Raw genomic sequence first — 17823 nt, 5'->3', positions numbered from 1 at the left:
AAAAGAACACAAACATATTATTTGAAAACCTAACTCAGTGCTCCTCAGTAATTTTTTTTTTTTTAACCATCAGGTCATGACCATGAAGCTATATCAGGAATTCGAAATAAAAAAAAATGATGAAAAACTTAAGTTAGTGATACTTTTTGAGTAAAACCAAACACATAAATTTCAAACTGTATAGGACTTTAGAGAAGCCCCCTGGTACATAGTCTCATTGCAAAACGCCCTGTGGTCTCCAGAAGCATCGTTTATGGGGAACCTATTAAGTGTGTGATATGCACACCTACTCACATACCCCACCATGAGAAGAACTAGTCCTGGCTCAGGTCACGGCCAGTTACCGAACCTTCTGAATGTTGCTGTCCTCATCTATAAATGTGTTCTAATGAGACGGTGCGTATGCTCTGCAAACATAAGATGACTTTCTTTATATACTCTTAAAAGTTTTATTTATATTCTTTTCTTTTTTGGGGGGGCCAGGTTCAAACACTTTTTTTTAGGCTGAAAAGCATTTTAATCAAAAAAGTTTCAGTGGTTAAAAACTCCATAGAATTAAAATCTTTAAAAATGGACCACTGAGAGATTAGGAAATTCTAGTCAGTATGTGTATCCTTCCTACTTTCAGTCAACTGGTCCTCATCCACAGTCCTTCGGTGTACTTCCAGCGATGTCGGTATAACACTGCTCCTCTAGAACTACAGAAAAAAGGGCTCCCTTATCTAATTTAAGTTTCCACCACTCCCCAAGATCTCCAGGGTGTAATGCAACTCTACTTCAAGCCAACCAATCTGACAATCAGACTTGTTCCCTAACTAGAAAGAATTTATAATCTAGCATGGGAACTGAAGAGACACAACTAGTTTTAAGTAAGGTGAACTATTAAATGTGGAAGAGGAGATACGCAAAATACTATGGAAGGTCATAGATAATTTTTCCAGCAGAAAACAAACACTTTCTCTTGTGCATACTGGAATAAAGACAACTTTAGAGGGATCTTAAAGAAAACAGGGAATTTCTTCAAGTGGAGACAGAGGGAAAATCATCCTGGAGATGGAAAATATGGGGCTGGGCTGTAGGCGATCAAATGGTCCGTGTTGCCTGGAAATAAATATGCGGGGTCAGGATGGAGCCAGATCAGGGTTTAACTGTGAACATAATGGCCTTTAAAATAAGATTATTTCATTTTGCTATTATTTCCATAGCTGCATAAGCTAAGAATTAGGTTTGTTTATTTATTTTTTACCTCCTGGTGTATAACTATACTAAGTATTATATCACAAACATATTTTTAATATAAAAATTATCAATTATCTTACTGGTGCAGTAACAATAAATCTTACTATTTTTAAATTGAAGTATAGTTGACATACACTATTATGTTAGTTTCAAGAGTACAACATAGTAATTTGACAATCAAATACATCATCAAGCGATGGCCTAAGTAACCATTTGTCATCATATAAAATTATTACAATATTATTAATTATATTCCTTTTCCTGTATATTAAATTCACATGACATTTACTTTTATAACTGAAAGTCTGGATCTCTCAATCCTCTTCACCTGCTTCACCCAACCTCACATCCCCTCCCCTCTGGCAGCACCCATGTGTCCTCCGTATCTGTAAGGCTCTGTTTGGGTTTTTTTGTTCATTTGTTTTTTAGATTCCACACATAATTTACAGATTCCACATATAATTGAAATTATATGGTATTTGTCTTTCTCTGTCTAATTTATTTCACTTTTAGCATAATACCTTCTATATTCATCCATGTTTTTGCAAATGGCAAGATTGTTATCCCGTATTTCTTTTCATTTCTATTTGCATGGCTGAAAACTTTCCTAACCTGGTGAAGGATACAGGTATCCAGGGCCAGGAAGTACAGAGAGACTCAAACAAAGGGAACCCAGTGAGACCCACACCAAGACACATTATAACTAAAATGCTAAAATGTTAAACTAAAGAGAATATTAAAAGCAACAAGAGAAAAACAACTAGTTACATACATGGAAGCTCCATAACACTGTCAGCTGACATTTCAGCAAAACTTTACAGAAGGGAGTGGCATGATATAGTCAAAGCATTGAAAGGAGGGAACTTGACCAAGAATACTGTACCCAGCAAAATCATAAATCAGAATTGACAGACAGAGTTTCCCAAGCAAGCAACAGCTTGTCTGCACTGTGGTTCATCACCACTAAACCAGTCTCACAAGAAATGTTAAAGGAATTTAAACAGAAAAGAAAAATTATAACTAGAAATATGAAAATTATGAAAGAAAATATCTCGCCAGTAAAGGCAAAAATGTAGTAAAAGTAATAGATCGAAGGTATGAGTGCTTTCCAGGGGGCACTAGTGTTAAAAAAAAAAAACCCACCTGCCAATGCAGGCCACATGTGAATTAAAAGACAAAACCAGTAAAATCATATATATCTACAATAATTAAGGAATACACAAAGTAAAATAACATCAAAAACATAAAATGCTGAGTGCAGTAAAAATGTAGTGCTTTTAGAACATGTTCAAACTTAAGCAACTATCAACTTAAAATAGACTGTAATATACAGAGGTTGTGATATAAGCAGTAACCACAAACCAAAAACTGTGATAATATGGGGTTGGTCAAAAAGTTCTTTTGGGTTTTTCTACAGGATGTTAGAGAAAACGATACACAAATAATAAAAAGAAAGGAATATAAACATAATACTAGAGAAAGTCATGGAATCACAAGGGAAGAAAAAGCAAAAAAAAAGGAGCCGAGAACAAAGATAACCAGCAAACAGTTAACAGAACGGCAGGAAGCACATACCTATCAATCATCACTTCAAAAGTAAATGGACTGAATGCTCCAATCAGAAGACACAGGGTAGCTGAACAGATACAAACACAAGACCCATACTTATGCTGTCTGCAAGAGACTCACTTTAGATCTAAAATCACACACGGACCAGAAGTGAGCAAATGGAAAAGCTATTCCATACAAGCATAGATGAAAAGAAATATGGGATAGCAACACTTATACCAGATAAAATGGTTTTAAAACAAAGACTGCAACAGGAGAAAAAGAAAGGCATTACCTAATGGTAAAGGGATCAATCCAACAAGAAAATGTGACACTAGTTAATACATATATACCCAACATAGGAGCACCTGGATCCATAAGGCAAATATTAACAGACATAATGCGAGAAACCTGCCAGTCATACAGTAATAGCAGGCAACTTTAACACCCCTCTACATCAGTAGATAGGTCATTCAGACAGAAAACCAATAAGGAAAACCGCTGGCCTTAGGTTGGGGCTTCCCTGGTGGTGCTAGGCCTTAGGTTAGGCAAGTTTTTCAGCCATTATTTCTTCAAATGGGTTTTCTGTCCTTTTCACTCTCTTCCCCTCTGGGACTCCAGTAATGTGAATCTTAGCACACTTGATGTTGCCCAAGAGGTCCCTTAAGCTAGTTTTTTCTTTTTTCTTTTTGCTGTTCCAACTGGGTGAATTCCACTAACTTATCTTCTAGATCACTGGTCTTTTCTTCTGAATTATCTAATATGCTGCTGGTTTCCTCTAGTGTATTTTTCATTTCCATTATTGTATTCTTCAGTTCTGATTTTTTTAAAAATATTTTCTATCTCTGTTGAAATTCTCACTTTTCTATTCCACTGAGTTCAGTGAGTTGTCTTTATGACCATTACTTTGAACAACTTATCTGGAAGGTTGCTTATCTCCATTTCATTCAATCTATTTCTGAGTGTTTGTCTTCTTATTTTGTTTGGAACATACTCCTCTGTTTCTTCACTTTGTCTAACTTTGTGTTTTTTCCTACATATTGGGTAGACCAGCTACGCCTCCTGGTCTTGAGAGAGTGGCTTTGTGTAGCATGGCTGGTCCCCGTAACGTGGTCTCCTTTGGTTACTAGGGTCAGATGTTCAGGGAGTGCCCCGTAACGTGGTCTCCTTTGGTTACTAGGGTCAGATGCTCAGGGAGTGCCCCGTAACGTGGTCTCCTTTGGTTACTAGGGTCAGATGCTCAGGGAGTGCCCCGTAACGTGGTCTCCTTTGGTTACTAGGGTCAGATGCTCAAGGAGCGTCCCCTCGGTGGGCGGCATCTGTTTTCCTGATGCAGCTTGGCAGCACTTTCTGAGGATGTGCTCGCATGCAGGACTGGACGCCAGTGTGGCTGACTGAAAGGCCCAACTGCAACGTGATGGATGCTTTGATGTGTGTGGATGACCCTGGGGCAGGAGACACTTTGAGGCAACATGAGTGATGGCCAAAGGTGTCTGCCAGGCCTGACAGGGCAGGGGGCCACTTTGGTGGGGCTCCAGTGTCTACTGAGGGCACCCATCTTAATTTTATTTTTGAAGGAATAGTAAAGTATCAGTTTTAAGTGGAAGCTCATCAATATCATTTTTTCTTCCAAAGCTACATCATTCTTATTTCATTCAATTATTTTATAAAAATTATTTAAGCCTTGATTTTATTTCACTATGATTTTTATTTCTAATTGCTAGACTAACTGAATGATTGCTTTGAGCTTGGTATTACATGAGCACTTCATTTTCATTATTTAAGGGTCCTCTCAACAATATGCTGCTCACTGCCACTCCACTGGAATATGAACTCTTGTCTGAAATCAGAGTATGAATTCTTAGCAACTATAGCAAATCCTCTCTCATGTTCAGGAAAAGATTTATAAGGTAAAAATTAGCAAGAAAGGGGGGAATTCAAGTCTAGACTTTATTATATCTAATAAAGTTACATTTAAATTTTCATCTCAATTGGAAGGAAAAAAGAAAGAAAACTACACTAGAACCTTGCCATAAGAATGTCCTTAGGGGACATCACATGAAATTGTCTCAAATAGACCCCCTTGTGATCTGGTCCAAGATGAAGCCTATTTATATTGAATTAGACCAGTAATGCTATACAAAGCCCCAAGACAAAGACAGTTTACAGAACCATCTGCAGCCCTCAAATGCTTGCAACTAGCATTCTCTCAAATTACCTTTGAGTCCTTTGCATAATAAAGTGTACGACCTCGAAGTTTGAAGTATCGCTTTTTCCACCTTTGGAAGGAACTGGTTTGCTTCAGCAGCTGTCCCTCTTTAATACTGGTCTAGGGAGAAGCAGAAGCAGAAGCACAACATGATTAAAATGAAATTCAAAGCCAATTAACACTCAAAATTCATGACACACTACCGCTGACATTTTGAATATTATTTCTCATGTTTTGCAAATTACGGGAGAAAATACTTTACTCGCACTTTACTCGCACGGAAACACATATGCGAAGCTCCAAGTAGCCAAGGCGAATCTGACATGCCCTCAAAGCAGTCACAAATAGTATGGAAGACACATCCACAAAGCTAGTGCTTTCAACACAGTGATGAATACACGTACCTATTCAAATGCGTACTTATATATAGAAAAGACTTAATAAGTGATGGAAGGGTAGATGTACAGTAAATGCAATGGTTAAGCAGGCATGAGCTCTGGAACCAGAAACACTGTGATCAACTCTTGGTGACACCACTGAGTAGCTGGATGATCTTAAGCAAATCAATAAACATCTTCTGCCTTTAACTGTTCATCTGTAAAACGAAGATGACAACAAGATATACCTTTCCGGGCTGTTGTTGTCAAGAATAAGCCTTTAAAACACGTAAAGGATTCACTGCATGGCACATAGGAAGTGCTCATTAAATGTCAATTATCATCAACTATGTGTTACTGTAACACACACAAACACAAAGCATGGTGCATGGTGGTTCAAAAAAGAAAGCTCTGCCTCAGAGGGAGTCAAAGGCGTCATCCTCCCAGAGGACAGCCTTAGGTGGGTCTCCAAGGAGTTTATCAGAAGATAAGGAAGGGTTTGTTGTCGTTGTTCAGTTACTAAGTCCTGTTCAATCTTTATGACCCCATGGACTGTAGCACGCCAGGTTCCCCTGTCCTTCACTGTTTCCCCAAGTTTGCTCAAATTTATGTCCATTGAGTTAGTGGCTATCTAACCATCTCATCCTCTGTCGCCGCCTTCTCCTTTTGCCCTTAATCTTTCCTAGCATCAGGGTCTTTTCCAGTGAGTCAGCTCTTCGCATCAGGTGACCAAAGTATTGGAGTTTCAGCATCAGTCCTTCCAATGAATATTCAGGGTTGATTTCTTTTAGGATTGACCGGTTTGATCTCCTTGCAGTCCAAGGGACTCTCAAGAGTCTTCTCCAACACCACAGTTCAAAAGCATCAATTCTTTGGTGCTCTTCTTTACAGTCCAACTCTCACATCCATACATGACTAACGGAAAAACCATAGCTTTGACTAGATGGACCTTTGTTGGCAAAGTAATGTCTCTGCTTTTTAATAAACTGTCTAGGTTTGTCATAGTGCTTCTTCCAAGGAGCAAGAGTCTTTTAATTTCATGGCTGCAGTCACTGTCCATAGTGATTTTGGAGCCCAGGAAAATAAAATCTGTTACTGCTAAACTTCCTCCCTTTCTATTTGCCATGAAGTGATGGGACCAGATGCCATGATCTTAGTTTTCTGAATGTTGGATTTCACTCTTTTCTTTCACCCTCATGAAGAGGCTCTTTAGTTCCTCTTCACTTCCTGCCATTAGAGTGGTATCATCTGCTTAACTGAGGTTGTTGATATTTCTCCCAGCAATCTTGATTCCAACTTGTGCTTCATCCAGCACAACATTTCATATGATGTATTCTAGATAAAGTTAAATAAGGAGAGTGACAATATACAGCCTTGTCATATTCCCTTCTCAATTTTGAACCAGTCCATTATTCCATGTCCAGTTCTAACTGTTGCTTCTTGAGCTGCATACAGGTTTCTTACGAGACAGGTGAAGTGGTCTAGTATTCCCATCTTTTTAAGAATTTTCCACATTTTGCTGTGATCCTTATGTCAAAGGCTTTAGCATAGTCAACGAAGGAGAAGTAGATGCTTTTTTGAACTCTCTTGCTTATCCCATGATCGAATGGATGTTGGCAATTTGATCTCTGGTTCCTCTGCCTTTTCTAATCCAGCTTCTACATCTGGAAGCTCTCCAGTTCTTATGTACTGCTGAAGCCTAGCTTGAAGGATTTTGAGCATAACCTTGCCAGCATGTGAAATGAGCACAACTGTTTGAACATTCTTTTGCATTGCTCTTCTTTGGGATTGGAATGAAAACTGACCTGTTCCAGTCCTGTGGTCACTGCTGAGTTTTCCAAGCGTATTTTAGGTGTGTGTAAAAGTAGAAAACTTTAAATCAGCCCAGATATTTGGGGAATCTTCATAGAATTTTTGGTTATAAACACAGGTAGGGCTCTCAACAGGGAGCAACAAGAGATGTGGCTGGAAGAGGTGGGCAGGGCCTCTATGGTTCTTGGCTACACCTTGCGCTGGCTGCTTTATGTGTATATCAGTTCATTTTATTGCCACCAACAACATCCTTGGAACCCCTCTGACTTCATCTAGTACCTCTCCTTCACCTGGTCACCTTCCCTCCCTCACAACAGCGCATCTCTCTTAAGTAGGCATACATGCACGACCCTCAGGACTGAACACCACCTCTTCTTTCCTCCTAGACGGTTCTGCCCTCAAATATCCATCTGATGAACTCCCTCATTTCTTTCAAGTCTCTGATCTTCTCGATGAGACCCACCTCACTGACCTACTTAACATACTCTTCACATTTCCCTCCATCCTGATCTTACTTTCCCCACACAAAGTACTTCCCATCTTGTAACATATAATGCAATGTGTGTGAGTGAGTTTTCAGTGGTGTCCGACTCTTTGCGACCCCATGAACTGTAATCTGCCAGGCTCTTCTGTCCGTGGAATTTTCCAGACAAGAATACAGGAGTGAGTTGCAATTTCGTACTCCAGGGAATCTTCCCGACTCAAGGATCGAACCCTGGTCTCCTGTGTCCCCTGCATTGACAGATGGATTCTTTACTGCTGTGCCACCCGGGAAGTCCATTATGTAATGTAACTTATTATATTTATTGTGTTCATCCATTCCAGTATTTTTGGGCTTCCCTTGTGGCTCAGATGGTAAAGAATCCTCCTGCAATGAGGGAGACTTGGGTTCGATCCCTGGGTTGGGAAGATCCCCTGGAGAAGGGAAAGGCTATCCACTCCAGTATTCTGGTCTGGAGAATTCCATGGACTCTACAGTTCATGGAGTCACAAAGAGTCAGACACAACTGAGCAACTTTCACTTGCAGTTCATTTTCATGATATAGAAGTCTGTATGAATGAACAGAAGATGCTGAGATTAAACTCATGTTTGTTTGACTCCAGAGTTTATTTCCAACTTTTACACTTTTATTATTATTGCCTTTTATTATCAACAAGACATAAAATATTGAGAAAAGTTTATTTCCTCTAATAGGGTAGTTAGGTCATACTAATGTTTACTTTCAATATAATTAGAAGATTCCCTCTAGAGCTTGCTCTCAGATGGTCCTCCAGGAATTGTGAGAGCATTAAAGTTTAATGATAACAAAACATTTTTGTATCTTCAGTACCAAAGAGCCCGACTTAGAATCAGACAGACAGCCTTCAAGCCAGGCTCCACTACACACTACGGTATAAATCTGGGCAAGTTACTTCAGTTCTCTGTGCCCCCATTTCCTCCCCTAAAATCCAGGCATAATAATGCCAACTTCACAAGCTGATTGCATCTAATTTAATGATAAGATAATGGCTCAAGAGCACTTAGCACACCATCTGGATTACAGAAAATATTTAATAAATGGCAGCAAGTGTTACTATGATATCATGATGCTATTAAGTTCAGGGAGTATTTGCCAGGCACCAAATTAAAAGAGCTTTTCGGAAGAAGTGAGTAAGTGTTTGCAGGCTGCTGTGAGAGCAAATAACAGCTGGAATGGAAGCAGAGTATCCAGAGATGAAGTGAAGGGAGCCAAGAGCCAGGAGATGCTGGCCACAAGGGGAGTTTGCTTTTTATTCTCAGTGCAAAAAGCTAGTGAGCTGTCTGAAGCAAGAGACGGAGAAATGGGTGAGGAAGCAAGGGGAGAACCAATTAGGAGGTGACTGCAGGAGTCCCAGGGACAGACCAGGGAAGATGGAACTAGGACTGTAGCATCACTGAGACAGACAGAAGTAGCGAAAGTTGAGCTGTTAGTTTGGAGGCAAAATCTACTGGCCTTGCCGGCCTTACCTTCTTACTTACCTTACCAGCCTTACCTTCTTGACATGAAGGGCAAGAGACAGAAAGGAACCAAGAGAAAGTGTAAGCACTTGCCTTGGGCAACTAGATGCAAAAGATTGCTAGAGTTCCGTGTGCTATACAACAGGTCTTTGTCGGTTATTCATTTTAAATACAGCAGTGTGTACATGACCATTCCAAAGTCCCGAGCACATGGAAATCTGCTCAGTGTTAGGTGTCACCCTGGATGGAGGGGGGCTTGGGGGAGAATGGCTACATGTGCACATGGCTGAGTCCCTTCTCTGTTCACCCGAAACTCCCACAACACTGTTAATTGGCTAACCCCAATACAAAATGTTTTCGGTATTAAAAAAATAATTTAATGTTGAAAAAAAAAAGATTGAGAGAGAGAGGGTAGGAATAAGCCATGCTGCTGTAGCCCAGGGTAGAAAGTCTACATTCTTAAACCCAAACACAAACTCTTGAAATGCTAAAGAGAGATAACTCACTCAGGGAACAAACCTCTTGGCAATTCAAAGGCTAAAACGTGGGTGTTTTCAGATTTTTGTGAAGTTGCTTAAGGCAATGAGGAAGAAAAATTAACGTTTAGTCTACTTATGTTCTATAAGGCTGTTTTTTTTTAAAGCATAAGTAACCTAATATTTCTTCTCCACGTGTTTATTAAAGCAATTTTCTAAAATGAAAACCCTGTAACAATATGCCGCTGCTTAGAGTCCTTCCAGTTTTCTTTTTAAGTGTTCAGCTCAGTTCAGTTCAGTTGCTCAGTCGTGTCCAACTCTGCGACCCCATGAATCACAGCACGCCAGGCCTCCCTGTCCATCACCAACTCCCGGAGTTCACTGAGACTCACATCCATCAAGTCAGTGATGCCATCTAGCCATCTCATCCTCTGTCATCCCCTTTTCCTCCTGCCCCCAGTCCCTTCCAGCATCAGTTTTTTCCAATGAGTCAACTCTTCGCGTGAGGTGGCCAAAGTACTGGAGTTTCAGCTTTAGCATCAGGCCTTCCAATGAACACCCAGGACTGATTTTCTTTAGGATGGATTGGTTGGATCTCCTTGCAGTCCAGGGGATTCTCAGGAGTCTTCTCCAACGCCACAGTTCAAAAGCATCAATTCTTCTGCGCTCAGCTTTCTTTACAGTCCAACACTCACATCCATACATGACCACTGGAAAAACCATAGCCTTGACTAGATGGACCTTTGTTGGCAAAGTAATGTCCCTGCTTTTGAACATGCTATCTAGGTTGGTCATAACTTTCCTTCCAAGGAGTAAGCGTCTTTTAATTTCATGGCTGCAGTCACCATCTGAAGTGATTTTGGAGCCCACAAAAATAAACTCTGACACTGTTTCCATTGTTTCCCCATCTATTTCCCATGAATTAGTTTTCTGAATGTTGAGCTTTAAGCCAACTTTTTCACTCTCCACTTTCACTTTCATCAAGAGGCTTTTTAGTTTCTCTTCACTTTCTGCCATAAGGGTGGTGTCATCTGCATATCTGAGGTTATTGATATTTCTCCCAGCAATCTTGATTCCAGCTTGTGCTTCTTCCATTTCTCATGATGTACCCTGCATGTAAGTTAAATAAGCAGGGTGAAAATATACAGCCTTGATGTAATCCTTTTCCTATTTGGAACCAGTCTGTTGTTCCATGTCCAGTTCTAACTGCTGCTTCCTGATCTGCATAAAGGTGTCTCAAGAGGCAGATCAGGTGGTCTGGTATTCCCATCTCTTTCAGAATTTTCCACAGTTTATTGTGATCCACACAAAGGCTTTGGCATAGTCAATAAAGCAGAAATAGAAGTGTAGCTGACTTACAATATTGTCTTAGTTTCAGATATACACCAAAGTGATTCAGTTATACATATACCAATTCCTTTTCAGATTCTTTTCCCTTATAGGGTATTACAAAACACGGTGTGGAGTTCCCTGTGCTATATGGTAGCTCCTTGCTGGTTATCTGTTTTGTACACAGAAGTGTGTATATTTTAATCCCACACTCCTAATTTATCCCTCCCCCCTCTTTCCCCTTTGGTAACCATACATTTGTTTTTTATGTCTATGGTACTTTTACTATTTTGTAAATCAGTTCATCTGTATCTTTTTTTTTGCCTTCAATATAAAGTCCAAACTTCTATATGTGTCAGAAAAGACACCTGTGTGATGCTCTCCAAACTCCCCACTTGCCGGTTTGCAGGCTCCTCCCTCTGTCCTAAATGTCCTTTCCTCAATCACCTGTCTTAAAAAAAAAAAAATTATATATATATATATATATATATATATATATATTATATCCTTTTATTTGGCTGTGTCAGTTCTCAGCTGCAGCAGGCAGGATCTTCGTCGAGGGGCGAGGGCTTAGTAGTTGTAGCAGGAGGACTAAGCTGCCCCATGGCATGTGGGATCTTAACCCCCCACAAGGCATCAAACCGCATCCCCTAAACTGGAAGGTGGACTTCTCAACCACTGGACCCCCAGGGAAGTCCCCACAATCACCTGTCTTGAAAGCTCCTAATCGCTTGCACTCCGACTCAGTGCCACGGCCCCCGGAAGGCTTCCCCACCCGCTAGGAAAAAGCGAACACCTCCACCTTTGCCTGTTGAATGCATCCTCCTCCTACCTGTTTAACGGCACCTCTGACAACCGAGTGGCCTGTTTGTGGTCCCACCAGGCTGTGACATTCACAGAGCAAAGACTGTGTTCTCCGTATTTTAACAACGTCACCAATTAACACATTCGTTGGCACTTTAAGGGGCTTCCCTTGTGGCTCAGCTGGTAAAGAATCTGCCCGCAATGTGGGAGACCTGGGTTCGATCCCTGGGTTGGGAAGATCCCCTGGAGAAGGGAAAGGGTACCCACTCCAGTATTCTGGCCTGGAGAATTTTGGACTGTGTGGTCCATGGGGTCACAAAGAGTCAGACACAACTGAGCAACTTTCTCTTCACTGACAGTTTAAGACCTTCATAAGTGTTAAACCGAAACCATTTTTATTTTATTTATTTCTTGGCCGTGCCAGGCGGTATATGCGATCTTCATTCCCCAATCAGGAATGGAACTGCATTGGAAGTGCGAAGTCTTAACCACTGGACTACCAGGGAGATCCCCAAATAACTTTTAAAGTATATAAGTTTGTCTTTTAAAGAAAACAGTAGAAAATGGAAAAGAGTGACTATAAATGACTTCATGGCTCCTGGCATTCAGCACATCTGAGCCTGCTTCTTTTTACTGTGTATAAAAATAGTAGTGCTCAGTCGACAGTCCTGTCTGACTCTGCAACCCCATGGACTGCAGCCCGCCAGGCTCCTCTGTCCATGGGATTCTCCAGGCAAGAATACTGGAGTGGGTTGCCATGCCCTCCTCCAGGAGATCTTCCCCACCCAGGGATCGAAGCCAGGTCTCCCACATTACAAGTGGATTCTTTACCATGTGAGCCACCAGGGAAGCCCCAAAAACATCAGTGCCATCCCTGTGTGAAGGGCTGGGGAGAGACAGTCAGAGGGACAGGAAAATATCTGTCTATCCTGATTTTAAGACTATTGCTAATTTACAGATGCTCTTTACACAGTCACTTTCAAAGCAAATTTATATGTGTTGTCCCATTTGGCTTTATACATTTTTTCAATCCTGCACAAGCATGGATTTATTTGCAATGTGTAAGGCTGAGGAGAATACAGAGATTTGTAACATATAGTCCTTATTTTCATGCATTTATAAACTTCTCTATGTTATAATATACAAACAGTCAATTTTAAATTCTTGAAGAAAGAAAAAAAGCAAGGAAAAAAAAAAAAAACATCTGAAGTTAGCTCACTTTCCTAGAGATGTGATTAAAAGGATTTAACTGGGAGGCGGTTTTTCACATGACGGTTAATCCTCAAAATAAACTTCTGTTTATATATGGAGAGTGAAACAAACACTTCTCATGAAAGAAGGCGCATAACAAAAATGATTAATCTGCAACAGCCCCAGCCAATATAATCAAATAAGTAAAGTGTGGTTCAGGGAAAAACGATGTGGTTCGAAAAATCTCAAAATAATGAGTAAAATAGATCAAGAAACAAGAAGGTTTTTAAAAGTCACAATATTTAATATATTCAATATTACTGTTCACCTAGAATGACAAACTGAATTTGGTAACAGAAATAAGAAATAGTTATGACCAGAGAGCTATTATTAAAATCTATTAAAAATACATATTAGAATTTTATGTTGTTTGCAATTTCCAGGATAAGGGATAAACTCTCCCCTCCCTCAAAAAAGGGCTTAGAAACATTTGCATTTAATGGCCATTGGTCACATAAATTGATAGCTCAGTTGATAAAGAATACGGCTGCAATGTGGGAGACCTGGGTTTGATCCCTGGTTGGGAAGATCCCCTGAAGAAGGGAAAGGCTACCCACTCCAGTATTCTGGCCTGTAGAATTCCATGGACTGTCGCAAAGGGTCGGACATGACTGACTGAATGACTTTCACTTTTCGTCACATAATCTAGCAGATATTAATTTAGTATTATTTGACCCTCATGAAAAATCAAGAAAGCCACAGAGCCCCCCAATAGTAATCCAATAACCCAGTTTCCAAATATTAAAACCAAAAAGTCAAATGAATTGGCTTTGCAAAAAATGTTTCAAAAAAACAAGCTTTAAAAGTTTTAAGATCTCTTTTCTATCTGGCTTTCTGCAGTCCAACGTCTTCAAGCTGTGGAATTACTCATTTCACACCCCTTTCTAAAAGCAAACACAAGTAATTTCTCTTTTAAATTATACACACATGAGTGCTCCAGGATTTCACCTAATATTTCAGAAACAGCACTGCGTCAAAAGTTGAAGCTGCTTTGGGGACTTACTACATCGATGTCCTGAGGAGAGTGCAGCTTTATAAACAGCCATTCAGTGAGCCTTTTTATAAAGCTAAGAATCTCTGAAAAATCTGTTCCTGAGTGATTTATCTGATACATGTACATTTTCATAGGTTGGCTTTGGGGGAAACACCACACAGGCGTGGTGAAGAGTCTGATGTGGAAAAGGGGAAATGTCAGTCATGACTCATGTTTTACAGATGCCTTCAAAAATTCCAGAAGCATCTTGAGCTTCTCCTCATCTTGTCCCAACATGACCCCTTAACTTCTCTCCTAGGGAATGGGAATAAAATTTGTTGTGATAGGAGATGTGGGCTGTTATGGACTAAATGTTGGAGAGCAATCCTAACTCCCAGTTTGATGGTACTAGGAGGTAGAGCCTTTGGGAGGAGACCGTGTCAAGAGGGGCTTCCCAGGTGGCACTAGTGGTAAAGAGCCCGCCTGCCAAAGCAAGAGACTTAAAAAGATGCAGGTTCAAAGCCTGGGTTGGGAAGATCCCCGGGAGGAGGGCATGGCAACCCACTCCAGTATTCTTGCCTGGAGAATCCCATGGACAGAGGAGCCTGGCAGGCTACAGAGTCCATAGCATCACAGAGTCAGACACGACTGAAGCAACTTAGCATGAATGCGTGTGTCAAGAAAAAAAAAAAACCCAGAGCCCCTCCTGCCCCTTCCACCATGTAAGAGCACAGCCAGAAGATGGCTCTCTCTACTGGGACACTGACCTTAGACTTCCCAGGCTACAGAACTGTGAGAAATAAGTATTTATTGTTTATTTTGGCAGTCTGTAGCATTTCTGTTATAGCAGCCTGAACAGACGAAGACATAGGTCAAGAGAATTTTTACCACTGTATATTTTGTATGTAATCACTTCTTTCCTCTGAAAGTCGCTCAGTCATGTCTGACTCTTTGAGACCCCATTGATTATACAGTCCATGGAACTCTCCAGGCCAGAATACTGGAGTGGGTAGCCTTTCCCTTCTAAAGGGGATCTTCCCAACCCAGGGATCGAACCCAGGTCTCCCGCATTGCAGGTGGATTCTTTACCAGCTGAGCCACAAGGGAAGCCCAAGAATACTGGAGTGATATATTAAAAAAAAAAAGAATACTGGAGTGGGTACACAGTCTTCTCCAGTGTATCTTTCCGACCCAGGAATAGAACTAGGATCTCCTTCTAATTCTCTGTCTACTTCATTCTCCCAAACAGAGAATTATTCTTTGTCTTATACCTTTTGCTGCCATATCCAGTTTGTTATATAAGATCCAGGAAGGCTGTCTGTGTACAGGTACCTGTCCAGAACCTATAACATCAATGAGTCTATAAGACTTCCTTAAACGGTAAGCCTCTTTAGTTTTACAGATTTTAATTTCTAAAGTGGAAATAATATCTGTATATCTTTATGTGCTATTGTGATATGTGAAACAATGGATAGGAAAAGATATTTAATTCTTTAAAAAGGTGGTATGACAAGATATCATCATCAGTCACCTTAGGCCCCATGATAAGCATTATTTATTACAGAACAGATCTTATCTTTCATTCCATCTCTTTCCACTCCTGCCTTTGCCTTAGTTCAAGCTTCTCTCACTCCTTTGAACTCAACAGTACCCTACGTGATCTCCATACTAGCAATTTTTCCCACCACTAGTCCATTCTTCCCACTGGGGACAGAATTACCCATGGGGGAAAAAAATTTTTGACCCTGCAAAACTCTGGTTTAATACTTTCAGTGGTTTCCTATGACCCACAGTGTAAATCCAGAGTTGTGAGCTAGGCAGAGACTCTTCCTTCCATAAATGCCCACCTTCTTTAACAGCTTCATCTTCAGCAGTCCTCCTAAATTCATCCACAGTAGAGAAGAGAAGTACCTGTGAATGCCCAAATCCTCCATGAATCCCTGCGTCCAAGCTGTCACTCAAGCGTTTCCTTCTGCTCATAATACTTTCCTCTGCTTCTTCCTAGAAACCTCCCATTCCATCCTACCATCCTCCAAGGCTCAGGTCACTATCATACCCTGGGAGCACCCAGTGCAACACAACACACACACACACACACACACACACATAGCACTAACCATGTGAAATAAAAAATTCTTGTCTCGCTCCTCTGTATCTTATTTATTTTTCCATTCTACACACATAACCATGTACTTGACACTAAGAAAACAATGAGTATGTTAACAGATTTATTCAATAATTAAGAAACAAAAAGTAAGAAATTTAAAGGATTAAAACATATTTCTCTAAAAGACCTTGAGGAATTCAACAGAGAAAGAGTTTTCAAATTTTCTTTCCAGCTAGTCAATGTAGTGTCAGAAAGTGCAAAAGAAATAGACCTGCCTCCTAAACGAGAGCCCTGGGACGTCCCTGGCACTCCTGTGGCTAAGACTCCGTGCTCCCAAAGCCGGGGACCCAGGTTTGATTTCTGGTCAGATAACCGTAACAGATCCCACGTGCCACAATTAAGACCCGGTGCATCCAAATAAATTAAAAATATTAAAAAATAAAAGAAGAACCCTGGATAGAGTTCCATCTCTGGCTCCGTTTACTGTATTTGTGGCTGCATATGAGTGACAACATCTATGACCCTAAGTTTTCCTATCTGCAAGGTAAGGATAAATATCACCTGCTCTGCGTGCCTCAGAGTTGCTAGGACAAAACAAAATATAGCATAAACATCTTTCATAAACTTCCAAATGCCATACAAAGTTTCATAAGCAAGGTACTTTTTTAACAGGCCATACTTTTGGGAAAAGTATTTTAAGTGGGACTGGCACAGTTAAATAAAAAGATACACCATTTCTGAACAATGGCTTGATGCTTACATTTAAAGAAATTATCCCCAAAAGATCAGGCTTAATTACATAAAGTATACAGTCCCAAAATGCATACTAGTTTTCTAAACATTAAAATAAATCAATCATGAAATTATATTTAATAATGGAGCAGACTTTATAGCTCTTATATAGTATTATTATTTTACTTCTTAGAATATCAGTCTTATTTACCAGTAAGAATTATAAAATGATGACCGCTGCTGTTGGATAGCTCCACTCTGGTGCCAGGGGCTCTTCAAAATTCAATTAGCCTCAAACCAATCTCCCTATTAGTTAGAGCAAGGCCAGGCCCACCTTATTCACCGCTGCAGTGCCAGCACTTCATCATGGTTCCCAGCACAGAGAACAGTTCTTAATTGCACAAATGAATAAATGAAGTGAAGACGGATATTCAAATAAAGCAGCTGAAATGTCTTTGAGAGGAAACATGAACTGTACACTAAGAGCTTTTAAGGCAGAGCCTGGGCAGGACACTTGACAGCATTCTGAGAACCAGATCCAGAGGGCTTTATTTTGCAGCCATCTCCTTCTCATTTGCAAATGTCCTTGCAGCAAATTTAAGCACTTAGTCGCTGACTATTCTCTTGGGGTTTGCTTTCCCCCAAATTGAAAGCCAGTCTGCTTTTATTCACTGCCATTCACTCCACTAGTATTAGTCGCTCAGTTATGTCCGACTCTTTGCGACCCCGTGGACTGTAGCCCACCAGGCTCCTCTGTCCCCTGGGATGTCCCAGGCAAGAATACTGAAGTGGGTTTCCATTCCCTTCTCCAGGGGATCTCCCCCGACCCAGGGATCGAATCCGGGTCTCCTGCATTGCAGGCACATTCCTTACCACCTGAACCACCAGGGAAGCCTTTACTTTACCACCGGAGCCATGAGGGAAGCCTTTACACCAGGGAGACCACCTACTGCATCATAATTAATTTTGTATTTGAATGGTATCTAGG

General features: G+C 40.6%; 1 protein-coding gene across 3 annotated transcripts in view; it reads right to left on the bottom strand.

The window, feature by feature from the left end:
- The window catches only part of DGKH (diacylglycerol kinase eta), a 218279-nt gene that overhangs the window by 121235 nt on the left and 79221 nt on the right, over positions 1-17823 (bottom strand). For all 3 annotated transcript variants that reach the window (XM_025000021.2, XM_025000024.2, XM_025000022.2), the window contains exon 3: positions 5006-5116. In XM_025000021.2, coding sequence (XP_024855789.1) covers positions 5006-5116 — 111 coding nt within the window. The remainder of the gene's footprint in view (positions 1-5005; positions 5117-17823) is intronic.

This window comes from Bos taurus, chromosome 12 (genome assembly GCF_002263795.3).
Source record: "Bos taurus isolate L1 Dominette 01449 registration number 42190680 breed Hereford chromosome 12, ARS-UCD2.0, whole genome shotgun sequence".
In the NCBI taxonomy this organism is placed as follows: Eukaryota; Metazoa; Chordata; class Mammalia; order Artiodactyla; family Bovidae; genus Bos; species Bos taurus.
The sequence above is the reverse complement of the archived record's forward strand: the minus strand, read 5'-3'. Positions and strand labels throughout refer to the sequence as shown.